The sequence below is a fragment of the Phalacrocorax aristotelis genome, chromosome 9 (genome assembly GCF_949628215.1).
Source record: "Phalacrocorax aristotelis chromosome 9, bGulAri2.1, whole genome shotgun sequence".
NCBI lineage: Eukaryota > Metazoa > Chordata > Aves > Suliformes > Phalacrocoracidae > Phalacrocorax > Phalacrocorax aristotelis.
This window is the reverse complement of record NC_134284.1, coordinates 30,437,097-30,461,174: the sequence shown is the minus strand read 5'-3', so window position 1 is coordinate 30,461,174 and position 24,078 is coordinate 30,437,097. Positions and strand designations below refer to the sequence as shown.

Genomic DNA, 24,078 nt, shown 5'->3' with positions numbered 1-24,078 from the left:
GAGCGTGCCAAATACAAGTAAGTTTATTTTCATGTGTTCACAGCAGGATAATCTCCTGCTGCTCAGAAATATCGTACAGGTTTCCTGTCATCTCTGACTAAAGATGGGCGCTATTTTCTGCGTTCGGTAGTCTATCTGGATTTTTGCTTTTCATTTACTGGAAAAAATCTGATACTGCTCCCAGAATTACAGCTTCCCCTGGGGTTAAACAATTCACATGGTGACAGTTTCCGAGTGCCTGCTACTTGCACACAGTTTCAATTACTTAAGTTTTCTAAAGGTCAAACATGTTTCTTAACAATACTGAAGTTTACAGACATCAAAACCAACCTTAGAGATTAAACACAGCCAGACAAGTTAACCTGCCTGATTTCAAGTCTATTATTATTTTTATGATTACGTATGTATTCTGCCTGTGGTCTACAAAACAGTGTTTGCAGTTTACAAAAGCAAGCAATGCTAATTACTCGTTAACATGTGGTTTCCATCTATGTTTATTTCATGGATATTAACCTGAAATGAAGTCAAGACAAAAAAAAAAATATAATCAAGTATTTTCAGAGGCAACAGAAGCCTGAATCCTCTGACAGCTGCTGTGCTTTTGCAGAATTTTAAGATACATACATATATTTTTCCCCTTCCATTGCTATTTAAGTTATGTAAAAGGGAGAAATGAGCTTTTTGAGGAAAAATACGGCTTTAACTGAGATGGGTATTGATTTGTTACGTATCAATCTAATTCAGAAACAAGATAACAGATACAGGTTGCATACTTCAAACGCTTCAGTACCAGAACTCCCATCTCTGCTGCTTTAATTCAGAGACACTTGGCAGAACGCGTCAGAATCTCGCTCAACAGACATTTGAAAGCAAGCGGAGGCAACCAGCCGCTCCCTCACTGTGCGTTTCTGTGTGTAGCACACAAAACCCACTTCAAGAAATGAAGCGTTAGGCAGACCCGGTGACCTTACCCTAGCAAGTGTCAAGATACCAGGAAAAGAGCAGAAAACACCTAAAAAGCAAGTTGTATCTCGTACATGCAATGAAGCATGTCTCCGAATCATCCTTTAGTTCCCCATCCCCAACTACTGGTGCTGAACCAAGTCAGGCCCATGAGGGCATTACGGTGAATTCAGAGGGGTCTGAAGCTTTTGGTGCACTCAGTCACAAAACTTAATTCCACAGAAACAGGCAATAACTGGTGACCTGGGAGAATAAACCTTGAAAGGGCGCATGATCCAGGTGCGTCACAGCCCCGGCACTCGCTGCCCAAGCTGTCTCAAAATAGCACAGAGTAATTTGAAAAGCGACAGATCCAGATGTTGGGTCTAACTTGAATTCAACACAAAATAAAAAAGTTGAGAAATGTGACACTTAAATTGAAGCTGTACTTTTAAACAACCAGAAGTAACAAACGCAAGTGAATCACTGTAATCACCACCAACAGGCAGACCCAAAACGACGAGGGATGCATAGCTGTGGCTGAAGATCAACAGTTAGTAAAACCTATCATGTGGAAACTTGATACTTGTGGTTGAACAGCACTGGCTTCCAGAGGTGATTAAGACACCTTCGGCACAGCGGTAACCATACACCAGAAGTACCTTCTGTACCTGGGAAACCGTTTCTGAACTCGGGGCTAATCCTCTAAACGTGACATTCAAAGCTTGTTTAGAAAGAATTACCCGTCCACCCTCAGGCAAAAAGATACAGCCATCCCCTCTTAATTCCCTTGCCAACTATTCCATAACATCGCAGTTCTTAAATACTCTTGTGCTGGTTTCAGTTGCAGTCCACATATGTTGACTATGGCATAATTACCAACCACCACTTGACTGCAGCGGTCCTCAGAAGGCTGAAGGTAATGGCGTGCAGAGCCAGCTGCAGACTGTAGTCTGCCAGCGCAGCAGAATAAGCGTAAGGACTCACCCGTTTCAGACGTACTGGGCAATATCTGCATCACTTAATAGGTATTTGATAGAATACTAAACCAAAGCTGTCCTAGGGAGATGTGTAAGCACGAAACTGCTCTGCAGAGGGACACACTTCTTAAAGGACACAGATGAACCTCTGAAAGGTTTTGTTTAAGTCTCCTCATATTGGGCTGTTACTCCATAACTGCCGTCTCAGAAGGCAGTGTTCACTCTTGGTGTTTAACGTTCCCACTCAGCACGGGATACTAGCTTATTGCAAATGCGGGGTTTGGGATTTTAAGCACCAGTGGTGTAATTACAGCTTTCCATTTCTTTAACCCACCGAAGACCTCCCCAGTCTTCCAGGTGCACCCCCCTAAGATGCACTTACCAGGAGAAAGTGAAGCTGCCTGCAAGATTCTTGGGTATTTTCATGCAGGAAATATGCCCTAAATAATGCCAGTTTAACAGTTCTCATAGACTTAAAAATTAGCTGCTTGGAATCACATGTTCCTGTTTGGTTGAATACATTCATACCTTTGCAATGAAAAATACAGCTCCATCAACTGCTTCTTTATGAGCTTGTTATAAACCAGTGATATGACAGTGCAAAACAGTACTTATTTTCTGTTTCATCAAGAAGTAATTCCTTCAGGCGTTAAGATGTGACATAAAATCTTTTAATATATTGGACAATTTCATTAAGTTCTCTGTAAAGAGAGCAAAATACAGCAGGAGATACAAAAGCTTTTAAAACATGCCAGGGCATTTCAGTGGGAAGGTAACAAATTATGCAAGCCACGGGCCTATATTACACATTAAAAACGTTGGCTGAGACATTAAACAACCACAGAAACATTTTTATGAGATATGATTTAAGATCTATTGTTCAAGAACTCAAGAGCAAACAGTTACTCTTTGCTGATTAATATTAGGAACTTAAAAACCAAACCAAAGCAAAAAAACCAAAAAAGGCATTCTTCTGATGACTGAAATAGTTCCCAGGTAGAATCCAAGCACCGGTTCTCTCCACAGACTACCTCCAAAGAAAGCACAGCCAAGTATTGCCTGAGAGATCAGACACGAGGGAAACTGTACACAGCAGAGATTCCCCCTTCCAGAGTTTTACTTTTTCCTGCTTTTGAGGGAGCTGTTGTGAACTCTCACCCTCTTCTGCACAGAAGAGGCGATCTTCAGAGACGCTTTCTTTGCGAGGGACCTTTCCACAGCTCCGGGTTTCCATAGCAACAGCTGAGCATCCTCTCCACCCGTCAACAGAGACTCATCTGTCAGGTCCCAGCAGAAGGAGCGAACGGTGGCAGAGTGCCCTCCGCAGAGGGCACCCACCAGGCTCAGGCCATCGGTGCCGCAGCCGACCAGGTGAATGTTTCCTGTGGACGTTCCCCCAATAAGAAAGAGTTTGTCCGCCTTTTCGTGGTACAAGCCACCTACCAGATAGCTTAAGCTGTCATTTTCAGCGCAGACCACGTCTCTGACATCCGGAACGTGCAGCAGTGTTATTGGTTCTTCAGTATCTAACTGAGCGGTGTCCCACCAACAAAATCCCTCATCGTGGGTCGTGCAGTAGACCTGTTTATAATCTTTTCCGGACCAGCCAATAACACTTACCGATGAATCTGAATTGCAAGTTGATACCAAAGCGTCCACTTCGTTATCCTTGTTAATGTCGAACACATTAACCAACCCATCAGTGGACCCAGAAACTACCAAATTGGGTTTGATAGGATGAAAACAAATTGTAGTGATATCATCATTGTGACTTTCAGAATAGACTCCCAAGGGTTCTTTAGGTGTGCCGGCGCAGTCTGTGATACCTCTCGCATCCCAAAACACCAGGAACGTGTCTTTTTCAACTTCTTCTGTTCCAGCACAAAGTATGAGATCACTGCAGTTGATATCAAAACTGATGAAAATGTTGGAAGGATAACCCCTGAATATCTGCACAGCTTTCTCAGTTGCTAAACGAATATCCCAACATTTCACTGTACCATCGCTGCATGCTGAAAACACTATGCTGTCACACGTGTGTGCAAACCTGACGCCGTTAAGTATTCCAGGACGGCTACTGTACTCCCGCAGGAAGTTTAATGTTTCCCGGTTATATACCCTAATTGACTTATTAGAACATGAAACTGCCACAAAGCGACTGCTTTCGGATTGAGCAGGTTTGGAAATGTCTATATCCAGTAAGTATGCGGGTTTCTCACTTAGCGTAGAACGTTTTGCTATGCGCAGACTAGCGAGCTGCTCCTCAATCTTCTCCACTGAAGTCATCTCAAATGCTGTTCCTAATGCTGTCAGAAACCTGTAATAAATAAAATCCAAGGGGAGTTTTAATTATAGCATTCTTAAATAATATTAGCTTTAAAAAAAGCATCTTGCACAGAAATGATTCATGAAGTCAAAATTCAATTCTCCTGATGCCCTACCCGCTACAACTTCATCTACAGAAACAGAGAGCCGGAAAGGGCTCCCCGACTTAAGGAGTTCAGACTCTCGTGACTGTAAGCGCTACATCATGTAATCCCCTTAAAAGATTAAACAGTCTGCCTGTGAATCCTGTGAAAGTCACTTAGCTAAATTTGCTTTATTATTTTTATAATTTAAACAGTAAAGTGGTGTTCTCTACAAGTGGAAAGGAAATGAAGTCACCACCACTACCTGAGGAGGAATAGTTTTTGTTCTAAGAAGTTGCTAGGAGGCACAGCCCACAAACACTTGCATCAGGACAACTGCAGGAGGCTCCTTATGTGAATTTTTCTGCTGAGGGATGTGCACAGAGTAGGCAGAGAGCGAGAACAAACTTACATAGAACTATGGCCTGGAACAGCCAGATGAGATAAATTTTACAAGTGTTTTGGTGCCCAATGAGGCATATAAACGCCCATCAGCATACCACAGGCCACCTAAAAAGGCTACATGACATCAGTAGAATTCACTGGAATTGAGCACCTTTGCCTTTATCATCAATTCTCCTAAGAACTGAAATGTTTTTGAACCTCCTATAAAACCACAGAATGCAACTGAAAAATCTTCCCTTCAGAGGCAATTCTTCTCCGGCATTGCTGAACCCTCCTAGAAACCCAAACTATTTCAGTGATGCACACAAATTCAAATTTTACCAAGCAAAACCAAAATTAAACAGTATTCTCTTGATCCTCTCATACGTAGATCCATGTCTGAAAAATGGTGTGCCCTACAAAAAAAAATTCTCCTTTCTATAACACAAAGGAAAATTCAATTCTGTAATTGCAGTAAAGGCTTTAATCAATTTAGAGTCAGAAAAATACTGAAGCATTTACTTTTGAGAGAGATATTTGCCATCATAAACAATAAATAAATGGTTTTAGCGAGTTCACAGACTACAACCTTTTTTAAAAGAAAGATGTGGGTGGTGTTTGTTAAGTAAGCATAACCATCCCCACGTGAAAACTACAGGTTCAATTAGACTACTCTTCTGAGTTTAAAAAAAACAAACAAACATTAAGGGAATTACAGCAGGTTCTAGGGGCTTGTCACTGGAGCAGATATTTCAGGTATAGCAGGACTCAGAAAATCTCCTTATTTCCTTAAGGCCTAGGCCAGCACCCAGCCCTAGTCACCACATGCGAGAAAGGGCCCTTTTTGAAAAAGTCCAGATGGATTAAAAATGGAGTAAGAAAATCAGGCAGACCCAGAATGCAAGAAAATATTCTCATGGCTTCCCAGCTGTCCTATCATAATTTTTTCTGCAAATTGTTCAGGCTGGATTTTTAGGGATGGAATGAACAAGTTTCCATGTATTACTTGTTTTAGGGTGATTATTTTAACGACCCATGCAAGACTAGCAACAAAGGAAAAGTTGCTATGACAAAACTGCATTCTTTCTTTTTCTTCTTGGTGCTGTTTGTAGTTTCAGGGTTTTGCTTTCCCTCCTCCGATTTGGTACTTACAAATATTCATGACACCATGTGATAAACGAGCAAATTCTTAAAAAACAGCTTAAGTAGGCACACTCATAAAAGCTTAATTCCCAAGTCACAAATAATCTCACTAAGCTATTTGCCTCAGAAATATCCTGACAATGAGGTCCCCAGGTTAATCTTCTACATCAAAGCAACCTTTCAGAGCACATCTACAAGTAATTTTTGCCATAAAACGCAGACATCCTGTGGAAACTCCTTTCCTCTCTGAAGAGAAGAAGTTCAACGTGTTTTCTGGCATTAGCCTGCGCATAACCCTGCCCACAGAGCTTGCTGCTTACTTTTCTGGGTATGCCCTCAAATGGAACAAGCTTTTACTAGAACTATTACATAAAACAGACTGTTCTCAAACATTGCTTGCCACACTGCTCACTACACTGCTCAAACACAAAACTATTAAACTTCCATGCAAATTAATAATTTAAATTTAAGAAATAATATATTTGAATACGACTAATAAGGATAAGTCTTACTTAATCCAATTTACTGAAGAATTACAATGGAAGCTTCTATTTAAATGCCGTTTCAAAAACACATACTTGAAAGCGGAGAAAGAAGCTTTCATAAACCAGCTATCCTGTAGTGCTATGGTAACAAAAAAAAAATTGGGTTCTCTCTGTAAACTTTTTGTAAGAAAAATGTAGTTTTCCAGACTGACCTCAATTTTAAGCTCCAAATATTCAGACTTTTTATACTCAAAAGGCCAAGTAAATTCAAACAGACATGTTCCTGACAAATGTCATCCATTTGGAAAGCAAGCTGCAGTTGTTTAAATATTACTGACTTTGACAGAGAATATTATTCAATGAGCAGTTTCTACAACACTGATGTCAGAGCTTTTACTGCTGGAGAGAGGAGGGTGAGGGAACTCTACAAGTGCCCACAAGTTGTAAAAGCCAGAGTCTGCAAAAGCCTGTTCATTCAGATCTAATAATATTTTCTGGGCAATAAAATTAGCCCAAGATAGCTCTTTCAGCTTTTACCCCCAAATGACATAGGTACAGCTATTCTGAAATACTAGAAAATGCTCTTCATGTTTGCAGGCAGACGTGCAATTTATATAATCAGGAAGCTGGAGGGTACAGTTTTCAATTCTATTTCCACTGCAACAACTAAGAAGCCTTAAAATTGCACTTGATGGCAGCCAGGTTTTTGTTAAAGTCTCAGTAAAATGTCTTCCCTAGTGAGAAAGTCTTCAGACCATTATGAAATTGTGATTGAAGGTTATATAAACAATTCATGCTCAAACTTCAGGGTGTAGCTGCCAGCCCTTCCTCTTCAGAAGGGGAAGTCACTGTTGTATTTTGATGGGAAAGTTTAAATGGCAGGAATAGGATCTGTGTTAAATTTATGAGACAAATAGGAAACAATGGTCTTCCAAACACAATAGAAGATAACTAAGCATTGGACCGCAGCCACCTAGAAAGCACATGGTGCTCTGCACCGCAGAAGCGAAGCGCTTTTAGTTTAGCACTCCTTAACTTCAACAACACAGGTATCTGCTTTGTTTCTGCCACAGAGAATCCTTTGGCAAAGTCACACCTGACATACTTTGGATACAGCACAACTGCCAGTTGCCATGATCAGCGAGGAAAACTGATCATGCTAATGTGACAAACCATCTGACACAAAGACTCTGCAGGGCATGGACAGCTTGCTCTTGAACTGTCCCAGTCTCAGAAAAAATCACAGAGAGCACAAAAACTCTTCTTTCCCCAACGTACCTCCTTTGCTCAGAACGTGAGGCAGGAGTTAACTAAACTCAGGTTCTTCACTTACTCCAACTCAGTGGCCCATGGTCCAGATCTGGTCTCAACACAGACAGAATCCAGGAGATGTTAAGGTGCCAGGAAACACCAGCACCTGGATGACGCAAGTATCTGGCCAAAGGTGTCTGCCTATGGCTAATCACTTGTGTTTGAAACACAGGTCCAATCCCATCCTCAGCGATCACCATTCCTCCCATGTAACAGCTGCGTCTCTCATCTGCATTCACACCTGCACCCCTGAACAAGGTAAAGACACCTTTTAAAAATTAACCCTGAAAACTTCTGTATTACTGTATCTAGTCCTCTGGAACTACATTCATGTGATCTTTCCCATGAATTAACTTCACAGCTATACGCAATCCCTGCACATCTCCTTGATATCACAACGACCAGAAACTATAAGCTTCTTGAAGCACACTCAAAACTCATTACGTCTTGGGAACTCATAATAAATACAGTACTCCAAAGTAACCTAAAATATTTTGACCTCCTGGGCATCCTACAAGACTCCTTTAAAAAAAAAAGAAATAAGCTTGGGTTTTAGAATAGAAGGCACGAAGTGGAAGGGATGCCAAAGAGGGAGGACAGGATTTTCAGATGCCTTTGTTATGTATGTCTCACCAGCCGAGTGTGGAAACAACCACAGCAAGACCAGAAGCAAACAGCCAGGGGTGCCGAAAGCAGGCCTTTCCAATGACAGAGAAATGGAAGGTAAGCACCTATCTGCACAAATGAAACATTTAATATCATCTCAGGATATACGGCTGTGCTCTTTGTGCACTGTTCTAGACGTTGCAGTCTCAACTCAAGCCAACAGGCTCATGACTCCTCTTCCATCCAGAAAGTTTTTCAAAAAATGAACAAGCACTTCTGAAGTTATTTTCCTTCTCCTTTTAGTGGTGCACGCCAGATGCTGCCAAATTGCGTTGTTCCCGTTTCCAAAAGGGAATGTTAGCTCAACAACATATAGAAACATAGAATTACCCCTCTGAAAAATACTGTGGAAAATATTGGAGAAATGGAACTTCCTCAAATATTTAATCAGTAACATAAGAGTAACTTAGGAGTAGGAGGGTAGAAACACATAATAAAAATGAAAACAACCTGTAGTTTTGGCAATCTTCTCTGCAGAGGTCAAATACCAAAAATAGCAAGGGATTTGAACAGCAGATGAAATCTTGCACTGTTCTTTCCTACTATAAACAATACAAACAGACCCTCCCTTTATTTTAACCATTATTAAAAGTTCAAGAACAAACTAAGAACAAACCTGAAACTCTGGGCAGCGGAAAGCAATTCATGCATGCGATGTTACATGTGGTTTGCATTTTAAAACAAAAATGCAAAGCGCAAGGTTGGCTGAGGAGAGAGAGACACATTAGCACGCTGCACTTCACTAATGCAAAATGCCTTTAGAGACCTCTCCTCACTGGCACCACTTCACAACAGAAGATGGATCAGCCAAATGATTTAAGCACTGAGGGGAAGCACAAAACACCCATCAGGCATGCATAATTTCTGCAGGACACAAACTCCTAGAGTTGATTTTGTTATTTTACCAAAGCAGAGAGATAAGGTGTTTTTCCAGCATTCCCACAAAGCCATTTTAAGGCAAAGAGAACAGCATTTAGGCTATCAAGCAGGAAGGGAATGAGATGCGCGAGAGGCTACGCTAAAGTGCAGAGACAAGATGTAAACTGCCAAGAGACTTATTTCATCCTTTCAAATCAGCTACATCTAGTTTCCATACGTGAAGCACAGCAAGAGAAAATTCCATGTAATTTTGCATTTGCAGTACAGAGAAAAATATTATATCAGGAGAGCAGAAAGGAGGAAAAAGATAAAATGCTGCCACAACAAAGTCTATGGGAAAAGCAAAAGAAAAAACAATTAGGGCTACCAAACTATCCGGCTTCCATGAAATCGATTCCTACCCTCCCACCAGAACAGACCCTGGGGTCCTGTTCAACAGTGGAGAGCTGTAGGTGGGACAGAAAACCAAGGAAGTGGCCTTAAACAACAGTATTGGCTAGAGGAAAAAAAATAAGAGTCAGTGCTAGGAGAGAACAAAGGGGAAAAGTCCCAGGTGCTCAGTGCTCTGGGGTTTAATAATTTTTTAAAAGGAAACTACAGCTTTTGTGTACTCGGCTTTTGGGGGCATAAGCAGGTGCTCGTGCCACTACAGAAATAAAACCTCTTTTTGAATATTATACCAGACATCCACAAAAACAATTTTTAGATTTGACCAGGCGTAGTTTTAAATGCATAAATCATATAACCCATACATTGAATATTTTCATCAAGAGATGGTAGAGCTGCAAAGGACCCAGACGACAAGCCATCATAAGAAAAATGTAAGTGTAGAATAATCCAATGTACAATTAAAAAATTCAAAGCAGCCAGAAAACACCACACAAAACTATAAAAATGCTCAAATTACTAATTTTGGCTTCGAATTTAAGTAAAAATTTTAAAAATCTGATGCTCAGATAGCTAAACTACCTAGGAGACCCTAACAAAAAACACGGGAAACAGTTTCTAAATACTCTCAGAAGCTGTCAAATATCATTTCAAACATGTTTGAGAATTTTCCTTGTTTACCCTTCTCTTTTCATCCAATTCCATACTAGTGACACTGACCTACTAACAAGGAGCAGCAAAGTAGACTTTCTGTCACCAAATCACACTGACATGAGCAACTGGATCCAACAGAGAACTTTCTGGAAGAGGGGGAGGTTTCCTAGTAGTGACCTCACCAGGTAGAGGATGTTATTGCATCCAGGTGTTGATGAGGTCATCCAATAAAGGAGACTGCAGAATAATAAAAGGAAAAGAGATGCTCTATTTTATTCTCCTGGCTATTCTCAGATCAAGATGACAGAAGCTGCAGCACAAGCAATCCTGCTTTATAAAGGCAGATCTGAAAAATTCTGAGGCAAAAGTTAAATTGCAGAAAGAGATACTGTGATTGGGACAGTTATCTTCTAAATTCTATATACTCTCCTTTGTTTTTGTCAAAGATACGATATTTTAAAACACACTGAGAAACCTAATCAATGCCTAAATTGCACAGTCATGGCCTCTGAACAGGCAAACAAACGCTGCATCCTCAGGTGGATTCTAGAGAAGAGGCAAGAGTCGCCAGGAAAACTATCCTAGCGCTGGGCCTCAGCTTTTGCACTGGAGGAAGTCTCTGAAGCAGGGGTCAAATATGAGGTTTGTATCTACTGCTCCTCCCTTCTCCTCCCAGGCACAGACAGTGCCTAACCTGTACTCCAGCCAGCACGCTAGCAACATATGGGGTGAGGCATCCAGATCACCTCCTCAAAGAAGGGTAGGCATCTACCAGGGACGCATTGGCCAGCTCTGTGACACCCCCCCCTTTCTCTAACAATCTCCTCCTGCGACAGGACCCAGGATATTGGTTAACATGCCCACGAGGACCAGAAGGTAGATGATGTGTGCACCCAACAGCTCCACAAGACTTTACTGTCCAAGTGTTATGCAAATGTCAATGCTCCAAACTCCAGCAGATGCCAGATAAATCAGCCACAGCTTCAGAACACGGCATCTCTGTGTCCTCATGGCTGCCTGTAACGTAACCACAGCTATTCAGCCAACCTGCTGCAGAACTTGAAGGGAATCCAAGTCTCAGCCTTCTGCATTTGTGCTTATCTCATCAGACCACAGTAACCGCAGAAAAGTCATTTCCTTTCTCTTGTGAGCACCTCCCACCATAGACACCATACCGACATTACTTTTTGTAACCATAAGCAAAGAAAATAAGCTACAGAAGTGATCAGTCTCTCAATTACATACAGGCAGCAACTGCTGGAAATCAAACGTGTAGGGTACAACATGCTCCTGTGCATAATATTAAGTTTTTCTCTGTTCACGTTTCCTCAGTACAACCATGAGCAGATAAGAGAAGGTTCATACCTTTCTCCAAGCTATTCCTCACATGCCTCCTCACTAACAGCATTTTCTTTTGTTAAAAGGTCAAACAGCTTGTTGTTTGACTTGGCACTAGAGCTACGCACCAAGATGGTCATCTCCTAGATAAGGATGCCAGAAATAAAGCGATTTGTCCAAGTGGATTTGAACAAGACCCTGGCCTACAAACACTTGCTAGTCCTGATTCTGGCAGAACGGTTTACTCAGTAATTCCCAGCAAGCTGCAACATTCACTCTTTACTTTCTTAATCAGTGAAACAAAGACAGTATTTGCCTAACTCATAATCCTTGTGTACACAAACATTAGTAAGTACAGTCAGCAGCAGCCTTTCGAAAGAAAAAGCGTTGTTCTGAACATCTACACTACAAGATAAAATGTGAAAGTCACAATAACACCGCAGTGCACCTGCCAACTCCACAATCGGAAAGTAGCTCCATCTCCTTTCAAGTTTGGGATTATAAGAAAGGACTCCAAGAGCGATGATTTTCAGGGCCATTTTAAGCCGAACAAAACCACCACAGGAATGGGCAACCCCAACAATCCACCCTACAGAGAAAGGTGAAAGGAAAAAATTACTTATGCAGCTGCATGAATAATTTAGTGACTTTGCGATAACACCATTTATTTCCTTCAGTTTAGTCACTGCCACATGGTACCAACATCCTCATATTAAAAAAGCCTGGAAATAAGTAAGAAGATTCTTCCCAAATATTAGTAAATTTTGCTGAAATTCCTCCAAATAATTTGTTTCTACACCACAGAAATCCTGGGAAATTTCAGCCTAAATTTAGCAGCAACTGGAATAAAAGGATATAAAGAACCTTAGCTACAGCAGGGAAAATAGCTCCTACTACCACACACTGGTGCCAAAATACCTGTAATGGGATAAAATGTTTTATTTACTAGAATATTTTAGAAGTTCTTTCACAACAGTAATTTCGCTTAAGTACACTTTGTTACCAGAGCTCACTCTTCAAAACACAGGACTATCATGTTTTCAAAACCCTTTTCTTAAAAACCCACGTTTGAATTGGTTACTACAGTTCTCATCTTCACTAGGGATGTTGCTGGTGAACTAATAAGAAGACATTCCTCTGCGTGTGCAGATGTGGCACCAGTATTTTTCCAAACACAACATCCGTGTGCTTGGCCATTTCTAGCACTACGCCAACATGACTGCCTAAGCAACCCTCCGCAGTTCCAGATGCATCGTGAAGCACAAACATCTGTCAAGCCTAAGCAGGGGAAAGAACTTTTTCCTCATTTGCTTCCCCAGGAACGTGCAGATCACTAAGGTGTCTTCACCAGTCACAGCCCATGATGTCCATGTTTTTATGTTTAGCTAATCCAGAACATCACCACATCAAGGTAAGTGTCAGACCCTCTCCAGCATCAAAGCAACAGGAGAAAGTGGAGATCCTTACGTACCCACAATAGTTCACAGACTATCAATTTCCAAAACATGCTCTTTGCGCACAGCCTGACAGCTGGAGGCTCTGCTGTATCCTCATCATGCCCTAAGCTCAACTTTCAATGCTTTGTAGCAGACAAAAGGGAAGGATGTCATCTAAGTGACAACAGTAAGATGGGAGAGGCTGAAATAAAGGGGTTTAGAGCTATGTTAACTCTATCCTGTTCAAGAGAGTTTACCTTTCAGTCTCCACAAGACACTGCGGCATCAAGTATGTGCACATTGTACCCATGCAAGGCATTCTCTTCAGCTCTTTGTTTTCAAGAGCCTTTAGACGGTGTTTACACTTGAACCATACATAGCACTCCAGTACTAGATTCACCAATGCCATACACAGATTTAATAATAATTTTTTTCCTTTTTTATAATATCCAAGTGCACAGTGATTTTCCACTGGAAGTTCATATTCAACTGCTTTTTCACTATAAGTGATTTAGGACTCAGTCATAAGAAATGGAATTGCGAAAGGGAAGGGCAAAGGAGCAAGTATGTAAGTATTGATACTCCACCGCTTTCTGATGAAGAGACCTACTGTATGCAGCAACACAGACAATCCCTGATGGCAAATCACAACAAAAACTCTGTACTTTTGTTAGCACCTATGAAACCCTACGACCTGTGCGTGGAATTTATTTTTCTGAGATCCACAAAGACCTTTCCAACATCTTTGGCAGACAATGCTGCCCCAAAACAAGACAAGGATAAAAAGCAAAGTCAAGACCTTTATGCATTTTAATAACCCTGCTCTCGCACCATGTTTGTTCTCAGTGCTTTAGTCAGTCCATATTTCGCGGGGTCATAGCAGGTTGCCGTCAGGGCTCTTCGCTGAAGCCAATCTCTTGATAACTAAACCATAATCAAGTGCAGAGGAAGATGGGTTAGATGATCCGGGGAACGGACTGTTTATTTTACAAGAAGTAGCTGGGATGCTTTGCCTTGTATAGCTTGGCAAAGACAGAGACTGAAAGGGATATGACTACTATCTACAAATACATCAAAGGAATAAGTGCTGAGGAGGAAGGGGAGCTACTCAAGAACAATACTGGCACAACGGTTTAAGAGCGCAAACTGACCATAAATAAAATTTAGAGCAGAAATTATAAAGTTTATCTTTCAAAATAGTTTCCAATTAAAACAGCAGGGGCAATAACTTTGACTGTCTTCATCTATTTTGATAACCTCACCAGCCTGGCACCCACAACTGTCCTTGCACAGCAAAGAACACAAATAGGAAGGCAGACTGAAAACCAAGCAACTACACGATAAGCTGGCTCATCGTTTCTTTCTGGAGGATACCACATTGCCAGACAGACAATAGCAAGACACAACATTTGCTTAGTGCATAGTTTCAGAAGCAGTATTAAGAGTGTACGTATGTGCCCAGAGGGCGGCTTCCTCACTCCACGCCCCTGAATTGTCAGGGTAAAAGTCGAAGGACTTGAGCGCGCCCCTCCAAGCAGCCACATCTTTTTGCAAAGACCGTTGTGTGGCAAGTGCGACGCCTCCCTCTCAGGTTTGAATGTTTATCCGTCACTGCAACGTAGAACCGAAGGCTTTTTGTCCTGCAGTGACCGCATCTCTCCGTGCAACGCAAACATGACACCAGTGTAGCAGAGAACACCTGCACGACGGCAATCTCACCCGGCTGGACGTTCCAAGCGTGTCCGACGGACAGAAGCTGTTGTTTCGCGCTCAGCCCACTTGATGTCACTAGTGACCACCACTCAGGAGCAGCTCACTCGCTCTTCCAGGAGCTGCAGTCCCAGATTTAGACCGCGCCATTCAAAAGGAGAGCACTTACTCTTTTTATTACACCTACATACTCCTCCACTAATTTTAGTCAGTTATGATATGCTAACTGTCTCCTTAACAGAGTGGCATTCAAGGAAACAAAAACTTAATTTAGAGTGCAAGGTATAGGAAATAAGCCTGAAGTACTGCCAATAACATTAAGGTACTAGCATTTTTTTCTTCCTTTTAAAAGCCTCAGTTCCTCAAATCAGAGGATATTAATCAAAAATCATAACCTTCACTCAGCACTGTCTAGCACCAAAAACCGGAGAAGAAAAAACCCCAAAATTCAACTACACTGTAACTTTTTCTTTCTGATCTGTCAAAAAGATCAAAAATAAGTTACACGCTCTTTTTTTAAGTCTTGATTTTGTGAATTCAGTTCAGAACTTTTGATCTTTCAGACTTCATGATAACACAAGATGCGACTCTTGTATTTCCACACAACGCACACATACCTGGAACAACTCACTTTTGTGTGTTTGTATTTGCTCTCTAAGCATCCAGCAAGTGTCAAGTCCAGAAACACCCATCACTAAATTTTCTTGGGGGGGGGGGGGGGGGGGGGGGGGGACACAAGCCAAATCCAACAACTAAAAAACTCTTCCTCTCTCCATCTGTTACACACACGTTTGGCTCTTAAAAACATTCCTGAAGCAGCAACATTCAATACACATATATAGTAATAGTTATCCAAGACATTAAACCACTAGAATTCATTTTTCCATAAATCTGTTGTTCCCCCTTTCAGAACTCAGTCATGTACTTCCTTAGATATATTGACAGATATTGAGTAAGCCAAAATCAGTTTCGCTTACCTCAAAAAAACCCTCCACAAACCATATACAAAACTCAAGTTAGTTTTGCTAGTAAAAGAGCTGTATGTTTCTAAACAAGAATTTTTGCTTTCACAGCCATCTGCTTGTCCCTCCTGATTCCACAAAGGAATAACAACACTTAATTCCAGCGCCCTCTGTCATTCCCATAGCAAATAAACATACCTATAGGCTTATCACAAAGATCTTCAAATTTTTCAGAAGTGATCAATATCTGAAGCTTCCTATTCCAGGTACTGCCAGCAAGTAACCCCATCTAGCAAGCAGTTTGCCAATTTTAGCTAAATGCTGGGTTGCCCTTTCACCAATTTAACTACTTACCAATTGTACAGCACTTCTACATCTTATTTTTTAATGAGAAGCTCAGCAACGGTTTTGCCTTGAAGTAACAGGCATGGGAAAAAAAGAAGGACCACAGTAGTTACGCTGGCTGCAGAGAGAGGTGCAAGTGAAAAGTTGCTAATCAACTAAAAAATGCAAACCCTTTAGTTTTGAATTTTCATTAAGTTTTCATTAGCTGGAAAACTAGACAATTGAAGAAAAATAGCAAGTGCCCTTATAAGGCCCCAGTGAAGTCTAATATAAAACAACAAGTCTCAAAGAGCAAAACAATAGGGACTAAGAGGTTTTAAAAAATTTTCATTCCTCTATCTGTTGCAAGTTTAGTCTGAAACTAACCATAAGGTCACCTCAAAACATTTTCAAAAATACAAATAGAGTAATAAAAGTAATAACAAAAATCTGAGAATGTTAACAGCCTGCAAATAGTGCCTTCAGATCAATGTGAAAAGGGGAGATAAACTTATGTGAAGTCTGTAAAGGATATGAACAGCAGTACAGATGGTTTGTCTTGCAAAGGAGATCAGACTAGAAAATGGAATAGTCCTTCTGGGGTTCAACACTTGACATAATGAAAAAGAATGAAAATGTATCAGACTGAAGAGTTTTTAAGAAAATATTAATGTGAACTTGTTAAAATGGACACCTGTGCAACATTTGCTTCCTGCCACTACCTAGAAAATATTCTGATTGTTGCAAATGCTCAAATATCCTGTAGGGCCAAGAAACAGGACAGAAAACACATTCTATGCTGGGACCTTCAGAACAACCTAATGAAATTACTCAGTGTTTGTCCTGCAACTGAGCATGATTATTTCAGTGCTGTACATTGGCTTGCCATCTTCTTCCAGCGAGCTATCCACTCCTCTCTCCTGGTTTGTTCTCACTGAAATATTTTGTTGGAATTTGCATCACACTGTCAGCTAAGGCAAAAATGCCTCACAGAAACAGTTCATCCAAACTACTGAAATTTAATCTGAAGGCAAGATTTCAGCATCAGACATCCTCCACTCCCAGTCTCAAGCTTTATCTACCAAAGCAACAGTCTTCTATATACAATTTCACAATCCCTCCCATTTATTTTAGAACTTAATACAACACATTTTGGTTAGTCACATCCACACACCAAGTTACATCCACATCCATTTCACTAAACCAACCCTAAATTAAATGTTCTAAGCTCCCTCCCAGACTCCACTGAACATGCCCCATCTCTGGCCGCTGACTGCGCCAGCGCCCTGAGTTAACATAACATGCTTCTGCCAGATCTGAACCAGCAACAACTCTGCTTGGTTTGCAGGTGTGAGGTGCTGCAGTAGAGCTGTTCTCTCGTGGGGCTTCACAGCTGCAAGCGGGAAGTCTGAGGGCAGCTTAGAGGGAAAGAAAGGGGAAGGAAAAGTAGGTGGCAGGAGGAAATAAGAGGGGACAATGCAGCAGCAAGAATTTATTTAACACTTCTGTTAAAGGAAAAGACAGTTAAAGTGCAGGAAGATGAGAAGGGGACGAGCTAAGAGAGAAGTGGATAGTGGGTCAGGCTAAGTCTGAAGAAGGCAAAGGCTTGTTTGAAGTTGAACTTCCCAACCCCACGTGGCTATAGGCAACACCCTCTTTTCCCACCTTTCTTATGTCCTCTATTGTCCATCCCACACCTAAGCTGCTTGCAAGCCACAAAACCCTCGTCTCCCAAAACCTGGCCTTGCCAAGCCTCCGGTTCACAAGCCTCAGTGCTCTTTTTTTATGCCTGGTGTGAAATCCAGTAACAGGCTTGTCCTCACACAGGAAGAGCTGACCCAAAGACGACGTCTTTTCACCCACCAATTAAAACCAACCCTAGAAGCCTGCACAGGCAACTTTACATCAACACGGCTCATCAGCATGGTAGTGCTCACTTCCTTTCACTTGGGTTTTTTTTTGTTAGTTTGGTTTTTTTTTCAGAAAAGCTCAGAAGTCACATTATTTGTACAGTTACAGTAAAAGCTTGTTGAAGCTGCAGAACACAGCTGGAAAGCACAGTCAGAACATGACAGCAGTCTGGTTTCACACCAGACTGCCCACAGAGTCAGGTACAGACCAGACCCTAGGGCTGCCCAGCAAAGGATCCTTGTGCTCAAGACTGACACAATGAAAGAAAAAGAGAAAAAAAAAAAATCAGACCAAAATATCTTGTACTCAAGGCACTTAAAAAGCTACCTGAACATCGCCGATCATCCCACGTACAGCAGAACTCTTATGGGGCAACAAGGAAGAAATTTTTTTCCAGAAAGTCTGAGAAGAGAGAAGAAGCAGCCAGGCCCCTTGTCACAGCCTACGCCGAGGAGTCCCAGGCCCACCTTCCCTACAGGGCTGTTCCTTACCCCCATAAAAAGATATTTGGAGGAAAATGCAAATAGCTGCTGTAGTCTTTAGCCCTAAACAAACAGAAACAAACATGTAAACTTTATGTAAAATTAGAAGGCAATCCTTGGGATACACATGAACAGAAACCGCTTCAGTCTCTCTGTTGACAATGACAATTATATGAGCTGCTCTGCACACCCACTTCACCAGATCTGATGATTGCTCTCAAATGGGAAACCCACTTAAAACATTAGGAAGTAAAAGGCATTAACACAGATTAGTTCTGAGAGCAAAGTTTTTACAGACCCAAAAACCAGCATACTAAGAAAAGACCTCATGTTTCTGCATTCTCCCAAATATACATTTCCAGGGAAAATTAATTTGGAATTATAGAGCTGTAACCAATATGAGTCCTTAACGTAAGACAGCATTGACAATTCCACTCCTTATATCTTGCAGGAAAAAGTTAATTATCCAACACAGCATATTTTGAAATACCTGTTGATTATATAAAACATAATTTAAGGATATAAGCATTACAGCTTTGGCAATAGCTTCTGGTTGTTGGGGTTTTTTTTAAAAAAAAAAAAAAGTTTATTTTTGCCTTTTCCCAAGGGAACAAAACAGCCAAACCAAAACTTTTATTTCTTCTGACCTTTTCCAGATTTTTTTTTAAACTGTTACTATTATTAAAAAAGATCCCCATTTTCACCAAATATCAGGTGAATCAGCATAACTTAATAAACATATTTTATCTGCCAATACAGGTCCTAACTTTAACCCTGACAGCCGTAAGTGGCCAGTCACAACTCTAATCAGATGTGCCTGCCCAAATTAGCAATACATTGATCCAGCCCTCAAGCCAGGCTCAATTCCAGCCCAGTCTCTACCAGACACTGCATCAAAGCTGAAAAGGGTGACCAGGCCAGCGCCAACCCTTCACCAGCCCTCCACCCCCTGGTCAGAGTGCTTTGAGAGCACAGTTAGCCCTAAGCTTCCAGGCTTCACTGAGTAACAGGATGAACTCACAGCGTAAGTCGAGTGGTTTTATTCAGGCTTTACCGGCGACACAGACAGCATCGCTGCCTGCAAAGCAACAGATGCTTCAGTGTAGCCTAATGGAAAAAGAAAAGGCAGCGGTGAGGGAACGGAACTTCAGGAGCGCCCCTTCCTCCTCCCCACCGCGCCGGGCACTGCACGCCCCGAGAGATGCCCGACCCCCTGCGCAGGGGCATCTCCGGCGGGTCGCTCCGCCAGCCCAAGCCACCCGCCCTGTCCTCCCTCACCACAAACCCCACCGGGGCGGTGTCCCGCCCCAGCAGAGGGGACGCCTCCCCAGACAACCCGCCACAGAGGGCTCCCCCGGCACCCCCCCCGGCCCGGTCCCCCCGCCTCCAGAGCGAACCCCGCCATACCCGCGGCGGCCCTCTCCCACAGCCCCTCTCCATGGTCCTTCACCCCGGCCCCAGCCCGCCACAGTCCCTCACCCCGGCCCTCAGAGCCGCCGCGCCCTCCCGTCCCGGCGCGTAGCGTACCGCCGCCGGCCACCGCCGCCGCGTGCGCCTCGCCCCGCCCTCTCTAGGCCCCGCCCCAGAGCCCTCCCCAGGCACCCTATTGGCTACCCCGGCCGCTTCAGCCGGCAGCCATCTTCCCTCTTCGGCGGCGGGGAAAGGAAGCGACGCAGAAGGCAGGGGATTGGTGAGGACGGCGGAGGGGGCGTGGCTCAATGCTCTCCCATCACCGCAACTTTATTGGCTCCCGCCGGCGGCGGCGCGCGGCGGAGGGCTCCGCCCCGTTGCCACGGCACTGGGGGCGAGGCCTTCTCGGCCGGGCGGCGCCGGCGGCCGCCATTATGGGGCTATGAGGGGGAGGGGCGGCGGCATCGCGGCGGGCGGCCGGGTCCCGGGGCAGCCGCTGATGTCTCAGGCGAGTGCGCTGTGCCGAGGGGCCCAGTGTCCTCCGCGCACGCGAGCCCAGGGCTCGGTCACCGGGCCCGGGTTTCCCTCGCAGCTCCGTAGCGGCGCCGCCACCCGCTCCCGCCGGCGGCCGGGCCGTGGCGGGCTGCGGGGCCCGGTGCCGGGCCGCCCTTCCCCTCCGGCGGGAGAGCGGGAACAGAGACCTGGGACGGATCCAAACAAGAGGAGGGACACGAAGGCTAATGACGTTTCCTTCCCCATTAGCTCGCTGTTACAGTTTTCCAGACCATTACTTCCTTTTTTTTACTTATAATTTAATAGGCTAGCACATAGACGTTATTAGGAGGACAGCATACTTAACATTCGCTTTTAACTTTTAATTTAATAGTGCCCAGAGTGTTAGAATCCAAGATTCCTTCTTCTGTTCTTAATTCTGCATTGAAGTTTGGCCCCAATTGCAGAATATTGCATTAGTCCATGATCTTAGATGGATGTTCCTCAGTGAGAGAAGTGATTTGTACCTTTATTTTTGTACCAGTTAAAACCAGATCTGTGCTCTTTTCTGGTAAATGCTTTAAGTTGTGGTAAATAATATTACAAATGTCATAAATAATTATTTCAAGTATTTTTAAACATGGGAATATTTTCATCAGCTTAGTTTTCATTGCCATTTTTTAAATTAAAATCTAAACATTTGAGCTGACTATATTTTTCTAGCAAGATATAAAAGCTTTATTAAACCCAATAATATGGTCAAGTCACATGGATAATAACCACAGAACATTACAAAAAACATGACTTGTTCCTCAGCTTAATGGCCTTTTGAACTCTTAACATGTAACGAAAGCAGAAAGTCAATCAAAATACACTTTGAAGTACCAGCACTTTCAGTTGCCTGCCACTGGTAGTGTGCAAAACTTTGATTCTATGTGCTCCAGTATAACTCCTATTATTTTTATTACTGCAGCTATTTACATACCTACCAGCGCGATAATCTTTCAGTGAGTTGAGAATACCCTTCTGTGTGATCACTCTGCGATACGCTGAGACAGTCGATTGTGAAATGCGTATTTCACAGGTGCATTGATGGTGCTAGATTTCAGCTTAAAGACTACTAAGTAGTGTTTTAGGACCAGATATCAATATTTGTGTTCGTGAGGAGTCGTAGGGGCACAGCTCACAGATGCCTGTTAGCCGAGCAGGTATCACAGAAGCCAGACCGATTCATCGTCATGAAAAAGTACCCTTTTTTGTTTATTTTTGCTTTTAATGATTATTTTGCTGGCCATTTTTTTCCTGCATGGTGCACTGAACATAGAAAAATATCTAAGTACGTGATATCAAAGCACAAAGACCCAAATTACAGGCTTACTCTTTTCCCAGTAAATACCTCCCATCATTGCTGTGAGCCTGGTCCCGCTGAAATCCGTTGCCCAGGACTAATCATCACTGCTCAAATTGGTGAGGGTTGTTCTGAAAACTTCGAAACACAATGTATATGATTTCATTGAAGACAATATTGAATTTAACACAACATACGTTATCATACTTGAAGCTGTATTGTAAATGTCAATATTACATTGAGAAATATTTTTAGCTTGTAGATTTTCATCTGAGTGTCCTGGGGTGGTTAGTATTGCCACAAATTCAACAAATACCTTCTGTTCATTGTTCACGTTGTAAAAACAGCTGTGAGATCAACTGGGATGACATAGTTCTACAACCACAGATTTGGTATTCAGGACGCCCAGATGAATCCAGCTGTATTAACAGAAAGTACGATTTTCTTGATAGTACACCAATGTTGCTGACTTGCAGTATAGATGAGGTAGAAATTAATCTGTAAAGCTCAGCACAGTAATTGCACAGGAGTTGCTCCAGAGATCACTTGTAACTCGAACGTTACTTTACAGGCAGGACTTAAAAGCTGGAGGAAAGGGGATTTATTTTAAATATCTTTAAAAGTTACAGCTGACTCCCCCAAAGCAGCAAGTTTTAGTCACAACAGCTCTAGCTCTATCACAGCTGTTTGGGTTATTTCACTTCTCAGCTCTTGTCTGTTTGGTTGGGGGGGGGGAGAGAAGAGTTGGCAAACTTCTCTCCCTGACTTTTTGCAATCCTTCCTGCAGAACTTGACACAAAATTATGACAGATGATTATCAAGTTCCTGGGTTTATTGAATGTACTGTAATGCTTAATTGCCACTTAGCGCTGAATTGCCACTTAATAAACCAAAATCAAAGGTTGATTAAATTATACACTCTAATTACATAGTATAGTAAAAGGTGTTTTGATCACAAAGCCAAGTTTCTGGATAAGGACACCATATTTTAGAGGTCAGCTCAGAGTTCACAGCTTCTGACTTCACAGAACCTGAGCTAACTTTCTGCATCCTGCAGTAAAAGAGCTGCCCCCATTGTCTCTTAGCTGCAGGAATTCTTTATTTTAATAATGCTACTCTTGGTAACAATGCTTGCAATTTCTCATGACCTGCACAAGGTACCAGTTTAAGATTTTTTCATTTGATCCTGTTCAATGCAGAAAATTAGGCTGTGGAGTGCGGGCTCCTCCTCATCCTCCCCAACAGTCCTCTGTAACTCCCTGAAAGGCTGAGCAAATGCTCCAGGCATAGTTCAGGTAGGGAAAATAGACTGCAGACAAGTACTCCTGTTTTCCTGGTTGCCTTCTCTTTCTGAACACCCGTGCTAGGGCTGTATGTGTTCAGATTCGGGTTTTTATTGGCAATATTGTTAGCAGCAAGAATTCCTTTTTCTTCCCTGAAGCAGAGGGATCAAACTGGAGAGTACAGCAGGAGCTTTCCATGTGAGTGATGGCGGAGGGCACCTGAAGTGCATCAGGGAGGGATCATCCAATAACATTCTCAGTTCTTTTTGTATGTATACAAGACTAATCAGGCTAGCCTAGCTTGAGCCATTACCCTTCTTCCTGGGTTTTCCCAACAACCTCAGTATTAAGCCAGCACATTAACATGTGAGGTTCTTCATCTTTGCTTCAACATCTGGTCTTCTAACTCCGATTGAAATTGATTGACACCAAGATAAATTACAGAAGACTAGCCCCCCCCAAAATTCCAAGCTCAGGAGAAGAAGCACTAAGCCACCAGACCAGATACATATTTCAGAACTGCTGTATCACAGATAAGGTGTTTGTGTAACTACTGCAGTGCCTTGTACATTGAACTAGATGTTTAACTGCATTGACAAGAAAGAAATGTCATCAACCAAATTAAAAAAGAAAAAAAGATGCCTGGACATGCCTCTAAGTAAAAAGAGCCAAATCTGACCATAAGAATGTTTTATTTTTCTTTCAGCTGTATATTAGCGAGGTTAGTCAGCCTGAAGTCCAGACACAATACCAATACTGTCACAAGGCCAATGCATCAGGAAAGAACAGGACTGCTGCTGCAAGGCAAGCACAATGCAGGGCTAATTAGCACTGGTATGAAATCAGTCTGAATGCTAAACCAGTTGACTCAGTACTTTTACCACCCTCTTAAAGACGTTGGTGACTTTTACTCCTTCAAACCTTATTAAAAAAAATAAGAGACAGTATTATGTCCTATAAATACCAGCCCAGAGAAAATATTCTAACTCTTAAAGCGGCGAGCGTCAATTTGAGTAATAGCTCTATTTAATTTATAGTTCCAGCATCTGCAACTGATCCACTGCAGTCACAGCAATTACTACTAAGTAATTGGTAGCCACTATGGCATGAATAATGCTGTAAATAGTAAATCACCAAAAACAA

At 42.4% G+C, this 24,078-nt stretch overlaps 1 protein-coding gene across 4 annotated transcripts; it reads right to left on the bottom strand.

Annotated features, from left to right (window-relative positions):
• Window positions 1-2,577: 2,577 nt before the first annotated feature.
• On the bottom strand, window positions 2,578-20,035 carry WDR89 (WD repeat domain 89). 4 transcript variants are annotated; one of them, XM_075104130.1, is made up of 3 exons: window positions 20,017-20,035; window positions 19,424-19,509; window positions 2,578-4,239 (listed from the first exon to the last, which is right to left on the bottom strand). In XM_075104130.1, the coding sequence occupies exon 3, from the start codon at window positions 4,206-4,208 to the stop codon at window positions 3,039-3,041; it is 1,170 nt and encodes a 389-aa protein (XP_074960231.1). In that variant the 5' UTR covers window positions 4,209-4,239; window positions 19,424-19,509; window positions 20,017-20,035; the 3' UTR covers window positions 2,578-3,038. The 4 variants fall into 4 exon arrangements, with proteins under 4 accessions (XP_074960231.1, XP_074960229.1, XP_074960228.1 ...); XM_075104128.1 differs by lacking the exon at window positions 20,017-20,035 and adding an exon at window positions 19,930-19,976; XM_075104127.1 differs by lacking the exon at window positions 20,017-20,035 and adding an exon at window positions 19,882-19,971.
• Window positions 20,036-24,078: the final 4,043 nt, after the last annotated feature.